Source organism: Leopardus geoffroyi, chromosome A3, assembly GCF_018350155.1.
Source record: "Leopardus geoffroyi isolate Oge1 chromosome A3, O.geoffroyi_Oge1_pat1.0, whole genome shotgun sequence".
Taxonomy (NCBI): domain Eukaryota; kingdom Metazoa; phylum Chordata; class Mammalia; order Carnivora; family Felidae; genus Leopardus; species Leopardus geoffroyi.
The window spans coordinates 110,766,868-110,781,471 of record NC_059336.1 but is presented as its reverse complement, the minus strand read 5'-3'; the positions used below and the strand labels follow the sequence as shown (position 1 = coordinate 110,781,471).

The window sequence follows — 14,604 nt, the reverse complement described above, 5'->3', positions numbered from 1 at the left end:
TTTCTCATAAACAGCAGATGCCCTCACTGTGACACACTTCACCACACACACGTGGCCTTATCACTGACTGTATCCTACATGCCATTCCAGACCCTTCCTAGAACAAAACGGATTCCAGTGAGGTCTTTAGTCCATCCCTCCTCCATGACAGTCAGTGCCTGTGGAGATGCCTGCCCTGAGGGTGATGCCCTGACCGCATCCCCCTCGCTCTGCTCTGATGTTCGTGTTGGTGATGCTTTTGCTGAGGGCCAGACAGGTTCTGTGCGGGGCACCGTCAGCATTCCAGTGGACCCTCAACCACGTGCAGGGGTTTAGTCATTCCCGGGCAAATACTATAAAGAGCGCTACATTCATCATGAAGATTTTTCTTAATTCAGCTTGTGGGGTCTCCAAGCCTATATTGTTGCAGCATCACGCCTGCTCTTGACTTTGGACATTCAGATGCACAGGTGTGCCCCTCGATCGAGCCAGTATGAACGGGACCATTCTCGGGTAGGCAGCCCCTGTGTTGGCCCAGTCCTGTTATTACTTAGTGCATACAATATCGTTTCGAAACTTAGGATTTGGCAGCTATGTATTTATTTCTTTGTAACCATGTGTTACTTTAGAAAATATTTGAGGTCAGATATTTAAAGTCCTGTTTGCTGGCTGGAAATCTGTGAGTCCGTGCATCTTTTTCACTTGAGCAGTTTTTGTCAAAGGTTAGTCGCTTGCGTGTATTTGTGTGTGTATTTATATACGAGAGGTATGAGATTGTGTATTTGTATGTTATGAAAGTGTACATACAAGTTATAAAATGTGTACGTGTGATGGGAACAAAGTTAAGATACCCCGATTATATATCTTTAAGTCTAGTATCTTTTAAGTGTTGCTAAGTATCCCGTATCGTTAAGAGTCTGTGAAAATGATTTTCCTGCAGACTGATTAGAGATGAGCTATTTTTATATTTATTATATATAAATATTTGAGGTAGAGCTTTTATGTGGAATCAAGGTGGCTTGGCACACTCCACTGGTTGCGATGGTTATCATTCTATTTCCTCTCTATTGTGATCTTCAATTAGAAGATGATGAATAATATTTCTCCTTAGTAGAGGCGCTATCTATAGTTTCTATCAAGTCAGTCTATTATACAGCATTCATTTTTGTTTAGTTTTCTGTTTATGATAATGTTAACTTGTTTAGCTATCTCTCCTTAGAGATTACAAATATCAATAGTATCTCTTTGGAACATCTGTTGATCGTTGTGTATTTAACTCTGCCCAGGAATCAAACATAGCAAATACTTAATTCCTCATCTCTAAGACATACACACACACACACACACACACACACACACACACACACACACACCGGTGAGGGTACTTAAGGCGACACGGCGTGAGCGCTCACTTGGGTCAGTACAGTTACAGCTCTTCTAACAGAGTGCAGCTGATCTGGGCCACATGCCAAATCGATTCTGATCGCTCCCTTGAAAGATGGCACCTGCCTTTCTGCAAGAGGTGGTGTACCTCGTCCTGCACTCTTACCTTAATTGCCCACCACTGCCTCATCACCATTTGTGGTCTGTGTGGAGAGACAGCATGCTTTCTAAGGCCCCGTAGCACAGCTGTTTGGGGCAGTGTGCCACCCACACACCTCAGAGCTTCCCAGTCCCTTTCATGCTTCCGGATGGCGCCAGGGGAGAGAAAATGCAGCTCTTTTGGTTTTTGTTTACTTTGAGAGGCCAGGCCCATTTGAGGAGTCCGTGAACTTGCGGTGCACGATCCACCGCGAGTCCAGAAACAGAGCCCATGGCATTTGTCATCAGGGCATATCACCGTCAGGAAGAGCCCCGTCTGCTTCCCGCACATCCTTCAGAGCCCTGGGCTCCTGAGGTCCCAACATGGCAACCCAGGTGGTCCCAGAAGGTGCCGATGTGATTAAACAGAAGGGAAGGGGAGCCGGATGCTTTTCTGCATGCTGTTTAGAGGGTGAACGGCTGCAGACGTTCTGGTTGTCACGTGCTGTACTGACTTTGGAAGGGGTCTCAAGTTGCCACAGCAGAAGTAAAGAGTGACTGGTTTCAGTTGGTCTACCCTGCACCCTGGGAAGCACCTCATCCTGCTCATGCCATATGCAGCTTTCTCTTTGCACCTCAGTGTCCTAGGCCTTAGCTGTGTAAACAGAAATTCCAGTGGTTCCAGCTGGGTAAACCTCCGAGTGGCATTGTCCTTATCTGGGCACCAGCACAGTCTTATTTTCAAGAGGTCTGTTGCACAGAAAGGAGCCTGGCACTGGTGTCTTCGCCTCTTGTTTCTGTCCAGGAGACCAACCCTGATTTTGGACTCTCAAGTGGTTGGGGGAAAGACCCCCCCCCCCTTTCCCCCGATATGGAAGGTTATTTCTGATAAGGAAATGTATTCAGACCTGAAGTCACTCAGCAGACCCTCTGGAGGCTGCTGGCGGGGTGTTTGGACATTAGGCTGTGACGGCAGGACCCGCTCTGGGAAGTCCAGTGGCTTCCTCCTCAAGGTTTGCGTAAGAGAATTCTGTACTCTTTTACATGGAAAGCTTCCCTTAGGTCATAAAGCAAGTATTATGTTTTCCTTATCTTCATCTTTCATTGTTTCTGCCTTTTAGACTACATTATGTGTTTTCAAAATGGTTTCTGTTTATAGTCTCCATGAAGGATTGTAGGCCTTGTAAGAGATGGGACCTCAGTTCAAGTTGAAAATGGAATATTTCCTTGAACTTCCATCCATGAAGTGCTTAATCGACCCATAGCAGGCACTTAATGCATGGATTAAGTCCCATTACTGAAAAATTCTGTCCTCTGCATGCTGTGGGAATCAGCCACAAGTCCTCATGTTTACCAGTTTGGGGAGGTTTCTGTTCGTGGAACTCAGGAAAGTTTATAATTTTTCCAGTAACTTTATTTCCTGTTTTCTCTAGTATGTTGAAGAAACCTGAAAGGCCCCTTTGGGTTTTATAAATGCACCTAGACTCCCACCCCAAGAAACAGAATAAAATAAAACACAAATGGACTTCCAAGAAGGGTCTTAAAATGGTTGTCAGGTCTGCTTTCAAAGTATTTTAAGACATACAGAGAGGTAGGTGTTCGCCTACATGGCAATATTTGTCTCTGGTTTTGGTTTCTGTTTGTTTTGGTTTTTTGGTCTTTGTTTTTTTTACAAAAATGAGTTAAGAGCAGATGTTTTATTTACTAGAAGCCAAACGTTATAAGGTACTTAGGTTTTGAGTCAAATCAATAAATATTTTTTGCATTTTTTATCCAAAAACATTTAATCATGTGCTGATAGGATTACAATGTATTAGATCTCTGCCTCTCTGAAATTATCTAGACCACCTGCATCTGATTTTAGCAAGACATCAGTTGCATTCTGCTTTTCCATTCTTTTTCCAGTCAGGTAAGGCCCAGCGGGCCAGCACGTTCAAACTCCGCCCTCATCTGTGCCCACCAGCCTCCGTGAGTCGCTTAGTGACCTGTGAATTATTTGCTCAGATTCCTTCAGCGTTGTAGTTTGTTTGTTTCCTCTTTACGTAAACAAAAGTAAAGCTGGTTTCTCAAACAGGAGGCACACACAATCGATCTCTTCTCCAAAGGGAGAGTTCATGCCCAGCATGTGCCCACCTTTGGGATATGGAAACGAAGGGGATATCACAAGCCGGGGATTTGGGTATTTTACCGGCTAAAAGAAGATAAAATATAGTAGTAGCGTTCTATTCCTCTACGGCAGTTAGAGAAAGGTCGCTGCAGTGCCGTGTTAAATTTATAAGCTAAAATGTTTGAAAGTACTTCCCGGGCACTTCCTCAGGTCAGCTGTGTCCCTGGTGGTTCTTGACCGCCTCTTCCACTCCCTTGTCTGAATCCCCTGTTCCCTGTAGGGTGCCCCGTGGCTTCTCACACCTGCCGAAATGATCACACTAACGCTCTCTGTAAGTCCCTGGGCGGCAAACTTAGGATACCAGATAGAAGTATAACATTGTTAGCATGGCCTGCAGTTGGCCTGTGGGTCTGGACCTGGGAACCTGGGAAGCTGATGAGATCCACCAGATCCAGGAGCCTCTCGTCAAGGGTGGAGACCTCATCTGCCTTGTGCACCGCTGCGTCTCCAGCATGCCAGCGTTCAGCACCGTGCTGTGCACAGCAGTGTGGCAAAAGGACAAAGCACCCCTCTCCTCTACTGCCAGGGATTACTTTGCAGTAGGACTTAATCCGAGAGTCAGAACTGCATTTAGTTTCTTGGCCTGGGATCCCAGAGCAAATTACTTTTCAGGACTCTAAACAGTACCCTGGAGATTGGAGAGAGCTGATGCCTTTGGTAAAGCCACCTGCTTTCCTCCCAGGAAGTGACTCCCACACTGACACTCTGCCTTCATGACTGCCACACCCGCATTTAGAACCTCGAGTGTCTACACAGGAAAGTTGTCTCCTGGCAGCAGTTGAAGAGTCAAGTAGAGCGTAGTTTCAAGGGCATCTTACTTTTCAGATCCATCCAGAGGCAAGTGGGGGAAACAACCAGGAGATGCTTCCTTTTCAGAGGCCAGTGTATATCCCTCATCATGGTCAGGGTCAGAGGCAGAGCAAGGCCTGAGCTCCCATATCGGGGGCTTCTGAAACACTGAATGGACCTTTATAGGGGAAGCAAACAACACAGCTGTGCATTCTGGGGTTTCCCCACCTGTTAATTAGCTTTATGGTGTAATGGGAAGATAGCTCGAGAGCAAAAGCAAAGTCCCAACTTTAACAGCCTGTTAAGACTTCTTATCTTTAAAAGAAGTGAGATGGCGAAGTTTAAACAGTGGGAGAAGTCAGCTTGAAAGGAGTTAACATTTCAAGGCCTTTGCTGCTTCTTCCTCCCCTTTTGTAGGAACCAGAATCAGGGAAACTGGAAAGAAAAACAAAAATGCGGAGTTCTCCAAACTGCCCCCACGGAAAGACATGGCATTCGTTTATCGTAGTCGTCCGTGATGCAATATAATGTTACTTATATTTGAATCCAAAAGAGACAAGACCCGTGTCTGTGCGCTGAGTCACACGACCCCACAGAAGGAGCCGCCGTACACGAGTTCTCCGGGTGCCTGACACGGCGTTGGTGAGGACTCCAGCACCAGGTCTCCTTCCTACAGTAGAGACTTTGTTTCTGAAGGAGGCCCAAAGTCCTTCCAAGCCTGGTCTCACGGATGAGAGAGGCCAGAGCCGAGGAAACAAAATACCAGAGCTGCTCTAAACCAAGGAGTGGCCATAAAATAGTAACTGTCTTCATTGCATGGGTCAAAACTTGGCTGTGGACGTCTCTGCCAAAGGAAAATTCCAGAGCTGTGTGAGGCAAGGGCAGTATTGCTGGGATACGTTTATAGCCCTCTGCAGTGACTGCTTAGAAGAGGAGCACATTTGTTTGGATATATAACTCCTGATGTGTTTGTCCTAAAAATAACCTGATTATATTAGTGTCATATCTCATGTTTTTCTTGGAACGTTCTCCTCTAATCCTCTTCTTCCGAGAGAGATGTTAAATAGAGATGTGCCTGAGAAAGGCCATGGGTCCTCAGTAACCACTTCGTTATCTCTGTTCCTTCGTAGGACTGTGCCAGATACGTGAGGCAGTCAGTTAAAAGGTAAATTACCTTTGGAGACAAAAACCTTAAGCCCCAACAAATGTAAGGGGTAGGAAAAGTGCCCATTTGCTAGGTAGTAAGTAATAACCACGTTCATGTGTCTGACACAAGGAGGTAGCCCTCCCTGAGGTTATCCTACTGGGTACATGGTGGGCAGAAGGTGTGGGGACTATGCAGCTGCACCTACAATGTTCCCGTCCTGGCCTTGCCACCTCCTTGCCATGTGTCTTGGGCAAGTCATGTAACTTCCCCTTGCCTCACTTCTCTGAGAAATGGGGGTAATATCCTGTCCCCTTGGGCTGTGGAGATCAAAATGGAACTGGCTCATATAAATCAGCACAGTGGCCCATACATAGTAGGCATTCAGCAAATGGATTACTATTATTGGATATCAAAGAATAAAAATCATGTCATTGTCAGTGTAAACAAACCAGTGGGAGTGATAAATAGAACAGTCAAATGGCATGGCCCACTCAATAGCCAAATATAAACTGTGTAGACCACTTTTAGTTGAACGTTCCCATGTCTCCATTTCTACATCCTTCTTCAGCCAAAGTGCTTAAAATGCTTTTGTGTGTACTTCCAACTAGACTGTGCTCTTTCCCCTAAAAGACTATGGCGACTTTATGAGTTAGAACCTCAAATTACATAGAACGGCCACCACGTCTTCCTGTAAACCAACTCGTTTCTAAAACTCTCTGACCGTTCTCAGATTCACCCAGATGTGCCGTGGAAGGAGGTGTTACAACCAGTAACCCAGAAAAGAAAGGGCCTGTAAGAAACAGGAGGCTCCAGAATCCGTCAGCCAGCACAAATGACTCCATGCTCTCAGGCCTCTGTTTAGATCTTTGCCTTTCAGGTGACATGTAGTCAAAAGCAGAAATATTTGTATAAAGCCTCATTAACCAAACTCTAGTTGATTAATCTGGGCCACATAGCAGCCACCCTGGAAACGATTAATCAGGGCCCTCCTAAACCAAGAATCCTTCATTTATTTCACCCGAAAATTCAGTAGTCTTAAAGGTGACTTCGTTTTAAAATGTGTTTGAAGAAACAGACGAAATGTATCGATTTTGTGGTTCAAACTGGTCAGATGTGGAGATACCATAGAAACCCACTCCTTGCAAGCAGTGGAGGGGAAGTGTCTCCCCGTTCCTGTCTCTGAAATGGGTCTCTAATCGTGGCTTGAAGTGCCTGTCCTCAAGCTTGCCACTCCTGGCAAGATGCACGCACAGCTAACCGTGGCTTACCCCGAGGCAGCACGTTGGAACCAGCATGGCCTTTCCCTGAAGGCATTGTCTTCTTTCCAGAGAGGACCGGGCACATTGGAGACCACATGAAGAAGGTTCTGTGTGTTCCTGGAATAGAAGGAAAGGATCCAGCCATTAAGTAGACCTCGTTGTAAAGAACTCGAGCCTTGCAGTCGGATGGAGTCAGGGTGTATGTGGGCTCCACCACTTACTGGTTTGGTTACATCAGGTCCCTTCCGCCCTCTAAATCTGCGTTTCCCCAAGAGTAGACTAGACTGCCCTACCTCTCGGGGTTTCCGCGAGCCCAGATGGCGTGAAGCCCTTCAGCACCATGGATGCTCGGCAGGTGCTCTTGGGTCCTTCGGTATTTGGCTTCTAGATCCTTCTTTCAGAACCATCCGGTGTTTCTCTTATCTCTGCCATCTGCCTCTTCTGACCTTCAGTCTTTAAGAAGGTCAGCTCTGAGAGTGCTGGTCGCTCGGTTCTTAGATCTCTTGGACTTCTGAGCAGACTTTGAGGTCCCTCAGTCCTGCGGCCAAGTCCCTTTCAGGGTCTTTTTTGAGGCACTGGGCCCCTTTTAACTCTCTGCCACCCCCAAGGAGAGACTCCTTCTTTGAGGTGGGGCTACCAGCTACCAGTCGACTGGCATCTATCTCTCCATCCTACCCACCACCCCCCCCCAGGTTTTTTCCCAGTTTTATTGAGAAAGAATTGGCGTAGATCACTGTGTAAGTTTAAGGCATACAGCATGATGGCTTGAGTTACGTATCTTGCGAAATGATTACCACTACAGATTTAGTTAACATCTCATGGATGCTGTTAAAAAAATTTTTTTCTCCTCATGATGAGAACTCTTAGAATTTATTTCTTAACAACTTTGCTGTCTCCCACACAGCAGTCTAGTTAGCTGTAGTCGTCGTGTCGTCCGTCACAACCCTGGCACATATTCATCTTACAACAGGAAGTTTGTATCTTTTGACCACTTTCTCCACTTCCCCCTGCCCCCACCCCCCACCTCTGGTAACCACAAGTCTGATCTCTTCTTCTGTGAATTTGTGTTTCATTTGTTAGTTTAGATTTCACAGTTCAGTGAGTTCATGTAGTGTTTGTCTATTTCACTTAGCATAAGACCTTCAGGGTCCATCCATGTTGTCACAAGTGGAAGGATTTTTTCACTTTTTATGGCTGCATAATATTCCATTGTGTGTGTGTATGTGTGTATAAAACACAACTTCTTTGTCCATTCATCCATCAATGAATGGGTTGTTTCCATGTCTTAGCTATTGTAAATAATGCTGCCATGAACATGGCACCCCCAGTTTTTTAAACCTACCAAGATAGCTTACTTTTAAAATTATTTTAACGTTTATTTATTTCTGAGAGAGAGAAAGAGCATGAGTGGGGGAGGGGCAGAGAGAGGGAGACACAGAATCCGAAGCAGGCTCCAGGCTCCAAGCTGTCAGCACAGAGCCGGACGTGGGGCTCAAACTCAGGAACCGGGAGATCATGACCTGAGCCAAAATCTGACGCTTAACCGACTGAACCACCCAGGTGCCCTGTAGACTTAGTAAAATAGCTTCGTAATCTCAAATTGGAATTAACTTAGTTGAAAATGACCTCAAAAACGAGATACTTCTGAGGTAATCTGTGACGAGGAGAGCTTAAGTGGAATAGAGGGAAAATGGTGAAAATACCTGAAAATTCAGTCCATGGCAGTCAGCCCCCTCCCTGAAGGGAACCACTTTGCTGTGACCTCTGAAGCCCCGAGACGCTGGACCCATCTGAACCCTTCTCTGAGCCAGAAGGTGTGATGCATTTCACTGCCTGCCCTGTCATCACACTGCTACTTTGAGTTCTAAATCTTCATTGAATTTAGGAAAAGATACATTGTTGTTACAAAATCAAAGAACTTCAGTTTCACCCAATATGTAGTCAGAGTTCTTGGTTCAACCCATCACCTCCAAGGCGTTCAGAGTAGCTGCTCTCATACCGTTTTATAAATTTTCTTTTGGACAATGATCTCCTTCATTGTCCTGCCTGATATTGTAGCTCAGGATTTGATCTTTGGCATTTCCTCCATGGCTTGGTTTTCTTACAGTCTGCTGAAATTCTCCAGAGTGGGCCAGTAGCATCCAGGAAGCACCATACCGCGTGGCCAGGTTCTTTAGAACCAGGCTCAGATTCAGCTCTTCCCCCTCAGTATTCTCGGGTGTGTCTTGGGGAGGGGGTCACGTGCATAACGCATGCTTATGTGTCTGTGTGTTTGAGATTTCCATTTCATATATTGCTGCCTCTTTATCAAAAGTAACTGATGTTCATTGTAAAAAAAAAAAAAAAGTGAAGAAAAAAATTCACCCGATTGTACCAATTACTATTAACATTTTCATTTCTTTCTAGACAGTTTTTAATTTTCCTCCTTACAGATTGAGCTTAAACCCAAATGGTGCATTTTGATAGCTGCACGGTATTGTCTCTCACGATTGCATCATGAATCATTTAAACATTCTCTTATCATCAGACACAGGTTTTTCCCCTGACTTCTTGCTGTTATAAATAATACTGTGATGAACATCCACCAGAAAACACTTACTTTAGGCCTTTTCTGCTTATTTCCTTGGGATGGATTACTTGGAAGAATTATTGGCTCAAAGGGGTATAAACTCTGTAAAGTCCTATGAAGGGTACTGCCTGTTTTGCCTGTTACCCCACACGCTGCAGAGGGTGTTTTCCTACCTGAAGCTCCCAGTGACCGAAATTTGTCCTCTTTTACCTTGTTGCGCCCCAGATTGGCTCTGTCCTGGCAGCAGCTTCATGGTCATGATCACGCAGAGAGGCTTAAGCGTTTGAGGAGCGATCCCTGCAGCCTTGACTGGCCCCCTGGAGTATCTGGGCGATCTGATGAGGCCTGACCGGGTCCCTGACCAACTCCCCAGCTGTTTGTTTCTTACAGCAGGGAAATGATTCCCCTACTGCAGTTACCTCTCCGTGCCCCCTCCCCCCCTTGCAGGCTGGGCAGCCCTTCATCCCTCCTCCTCCCCAGCATCCAAATCTTGACAGTTTCTCAGAAACCTCCAGTCTAGCCTCGCCTGTCTGTCCGCGTCCATCCGTGCCGCCTTAACCTGGCCCACGTCACATTTCTGTGAGCAGTGTCCTCCTCTTCCGTTCCCCATCCAGCCCTCCGTACGGCCCTTTTCCAGAGTCGTCCTCCCAGCACAGCTGGTACGGCCCCTCCCCTCCTCTCCTCTCCGGGAAGGAATCTCAGTGGGTCTCTTGTTACTCGAGACCCCTTACCGTGTGAGCCCACCTTCATCTCCGGCCACGGTGCGGGCACCCATGCACACTCTCCACCCTGCCCCCCCAATACACACGCACACGCACACTCTGTGCAGCCTGACACTCTCACTGTTGGGACACGCCATCCGCCACTCGCAGTGCCCTTCCTTCACCTTCTTCACCTTCTGCTGTTCCCTCCAAGTAAAACACGAACCGCAAGTCCCGAGCGATGCCTTCCCCGGTTCCCCGGCAGGTGGTCGCTTCGCCCTCCATGGTGTGCAGCTCCGTGTTAAATTCATGGAGGCAGCAGCTGCAGTGCTGTGGGGAGGAGTCCCATCCCCAGGCCTGTCCGACTACTTCTCTACTGTCCTCCGGGTCAGGGTCATCGTGGTCATGCCTTCGTTCCCACACATGAGAAAAGTGTGTAGAATCAGTGAGTCTTTATAATGTTTACTATGTAATGTTTTTTAACGTCAATGTAATTTTTATTTTATTATTTTTTAGATGTTTATTTTTTGAGAGAGAGAGAGAGAGAGAGAGAGAGATAGCATGAGCCAGGGAGGGCAGAAAGGGGGACAGAAAGTGCCCTCCGAGCTGTCAGCACAGAGCCCAATGCAGGGATCGAACTCACGAACCACGAGATCATGACCTGAGCCAAAGTCAGATGCTTAACCAACTAAGCCACCCAGGCATCCTCAATGTAATTTTTTAACAGACCATTTTAGCTTTGTAGCATTAATTAATTAAATATCTTAAAAAGTGCCTTTGCTTAGATCTTGAGAAAATAACAAACCTGTGCTTGGCTTTGATTCGAATCTCTTTTTTACCAAGTCCTTCCTGAGTTCATTCCCTCCTTTTCTCTGAGAGGAACTGGCAAAGATGCCTTTAGGAGGTAAAGCACAGAGAATGTGCTAGATGAGGTGGGCAAGGAGCTTGACCTTCTCTTTCCGAAGCTCCTAGCACAATAACTCATTATTCACATTTTATGCAGTGATACTGGTCCATCCGATGAGCTGTTACAAGGTCTGTGTAAAATAGAATCAGCAGTATTGCTTCATGAAGAGATGCTTCCTTTCATAAAGAGTTCTCTGCATAATAGACTCTAGATTTGATGGCAAATCTAATGTCCTCAATGAAAAGTTGGCTGGAGGTCAGAATATAACTCGAATCAGGTTCATTAAATGATTCCACTCAGCCATTTGACATGTGCATTTGAGATGTCTTAATAAAGTCGCCTCCCCTAAGGATTCCAGACTAGCACGAACTTCTGCTGTGGGTTTGGTTTGAAAGCCTCCAGACAAGGTTTTAAGCTTAACAGTCAGCACACCAGAAAACTTTGTATGGAACGTTCACAAATACAATGAAATGCATTTTATTAGAGAGTGAGAAAACATTTCTGTTTACAACTAAGTTTCCCGTGATTCCTCTGCATCCCTTGTTGAGCCTTAGGCAGAAATAGTGAGAGAAGCTGTGAACACATGTTGAGAAACGGAGATTGTGCATTCTGGCACCTGACACAGACTCCTTCCTGTGCTTTCTTGTAAACCTCTGCCATGGCCTGAGATCTAGCTATGGACATACAACACGTCCTAGTCTAGGCAAGAAGAGAATGTGGACACCGGTTGCGTGAGCCTCCTCCAGAGAAGCCCGACAGGAAGCATTGTGCTGGGTCTACACAGAGAGCAGCTAGAAGCTGCCTTGGGAGTTGCTCAAGGAATATGGCTGCTGTTGCCTACACATTTCTCATCGCTCCCTCGGGCATTCTGGGTTCCATCCTCTGTGTCGGGGCCTCTGTTGGAGCTTCCCAGATGTCTTCCAGGAAGAACCCTGAGCCCCTGACATCACTGCTTTCCTACCAGATTCCTTTATAGTTTTTCAGTTATCGGTGACCAGTGGTAAGTGGAGGCACCTTTAGAATCTGAGCATAAGATCTCCCCAGCTTAGTAGGAGTCACCCAGTTATTGGCCTGTCCAGTGACAAGGAAGTGCTGCCCCCCCCCCCGTGTCCCCATTGACCTGCCCTGTCTCTGCTGGTCACTGGGACCTCACTCTGAGCCACCGTTCTTGAGCTCTCAGGAGACAGACTGGCTTTGAAATGTGCCCACTTGTAAATGAGTTCAGGTGAACCAGGAGGAGGCGATGAGTCCCAAGAGAAAGGGACTTTCTAGGAAAAAGTTGGGGGAGGAAGGAAATGAGGATGGCAGGGGAGACTGGAGGAAAGAGAAGAACAGCTGTAAATTCTTACACGTAAAATAACTCTTAAAAATACATGATTATCAAAAACCATAGTTTTGCTGGGAAAAAATGGATTGAAATGAAATGAGGTGGGTTTGAAAGCAGGAATGCCTTTGTTGATGACAGGGAAGCCCCCCCCCCCCCCCCCGCAGTATCGCCAAAGAATGAGGAAAGTGGTTCTGTCAGCACGGATGCCTGCACAGGAGAGCTGTGGGTTCCCCAGGACGCACCGCCATCCTTCCTGACCCCTCCCCTGCGTCACTTACAGCAGGATTAACTGAAATTAGGAGTTTCGTGAATGGCTCTATAAATGTATTCAGCTGGACTTTATCTCTTCCCACATAAAACCTCTGAATGCATCCCTACCTATTTGTATCTGAATTTGGGTGTTTTTTTTTTTTTTCCTGTAGTACGTTTAATAGCCACCCAATGTGCTTAAATCTGTATTTTCTTCAGTGACGACCCAGGGACACTTACCCAGCGGGTGTCATTCCTACCTGGCCGTAGTAGTTACTGCCCTGTGTTGGCCTCCGTGGCCCTTGGTCAGGTTCAGGCCACAAGACAAGTGCTCTGAAGCTTCTCCTGTGCCAGGGAAAATGGCAGCAGGGAACTGGGGAGGCGGAAGCTTCGCCACATGCTGGAAAGTCACCGCGTGGGAAGGACGTGGTGACCGTACAGGGCTGTTGCCCTTTTACGTGTCCGTTGTCTTAAGATGCGGTGCTTTGTCACATCCAGCGACCCCACCCTGTGCTGTTCTTTTCGCTAGAGGACGCAATTCCGAAGAAGGCGGTGTGCCACTTCAGTGGGAAGGCCTACGCGGACGAGGAGCGCTGGGACATCGACAGCTGCACGCACTGCTACTGCCTGCAGGGCCAGACCCTCTGCTCCACCGTCAGCTGCCCCCCGCTGCCCTGCGTGGAGCCCATCAACGTGGAAGGAAGTTGCTGCCCGATGTGTCCAGGTATCTGAGCCAGGGTTCCCGAGCCGTCACAGTGATTGCGGGGGAAACGGGCCGCTGGTGCACGGGGCCCGGGCAGGCCGTGGGCCCAGCCCAGGTCATCCGCCGCAAAGATGGGGCTGGGGGTGGGGGGAGGCCGGAGAGAGTGCCATCAGGGTGAGGGCCTGATTTGGGTCCCATGCTAGACTCGCTCTGGTTCTTCTCATCTGCGTGCTCTAAGTGTTCGTGGCGGCACGGCCTGACGGGCGGAACAGGCTCTTAGTGCCGCGTGCCCTGGCCGGGTCGCGCAGTGTTGGTGTGGCGTTGGACCGGCCTGGTGAGGAGGGCCCAGGGGACCCGCTAGGGGATCGCTTCACAGCCATTGCGACGTGAATATATATCAGAACCGGAATGGAGGAGTTGTGGTTAAAGAATGCATTTCAGTCTGTGTTTGGTTCCCGAGTCCCAACAGCACCCGTGCTGTCCCTGCGGCTTGCTCCCAAGCCGTGTGCCCAACTTGGTGTCTTCCCACGGAGGCCCCAGCTGGCTGCCGTGGCGCCCCACGCCCACGCCTCTCCCCCCACCCACCCTCCGTGTCAGCTCGGAAACCCACCTCCGAGTCGCAAGCCTCCGTCCCCCACAGCTGCCCAGATCCTCCCCCAGGCCGCCTCCTACTTTCCACGTCTGTGTCTTGTGCCCTCGTCCTCTGTCCCTCGTCCCAGAAATGCAGGGCCTGAGCCCCCGGCAGAACAGCCTCCGGGGAGCATTCCGGACCTCCAGCCCTAAACAGACCCCTCAGTCTATACCGCAGAGAACACGCACTCTGGGGAGGAGTCAGGATCCTTTCCACCTTCACCTTGACTCTCGTGTCTCCTTGCTGCGTTATGTCAGAGAACCTTGGCCGTGCAGTACGGTGAGCTGGGAGTCCTGCCAGCCGTGCGTCTGTACTGTGTGGTCGTGAGATGGATGGTCGGCCCCCAAACAGTTTCATTGTCTGTTTGGCTGTTCAGCAGCGGAGCCCCGATTGAGCACTTCTACAACTGTCCATTCATCCCACGTGATGGATGGGACGTCCCGCCAGGTCAGGAGGCTGAACCCTATTCAGAGCCTACCGTTGGATACCCTTCCCAGCTTAGCCGCACGGGCCTTGTGTGAGGTGCACATGGGGAGTGAGAGGTTCCCTCTGCCGTCTTATCACCATCTGCACACGGGGGACATGAAGTCCTTGAGGGCCATGCAGAGAACAAGGGGAGCCGCGGGTTTCCCCCGGGAGGCAGTCTGTCTGCTCC

The 14,604-nt window shown here is 48.2% G+C and overlaps 1 protein-coding gene across 7 annotated transcripts in view; it reads left to right on the top strand.

Moving 5' to 3' along the window:
* CRIM1 (cysteine rich transmembrane BMP regulator 1) overlaps positions 1–14,604 on the top strand; it is a 191,746-nt gene that overhangs the window by 164,008 nt on the left and 13,134 nt on the right. For all 7 annotated transcript variants that reach the window (XM_045447166.1, XM_045447164.1, XM_045447160.1 and 4 more), the window contains one exon: positions 13,145–13,339. In XM_045447166.1, the coding sequence (XP_045303122.1) occupies positions 13,145–13,339 (195 nt within the window). The remainder of the gene's footprint in view (positions 1–13,144; positions 13,340–14,604) is intronic.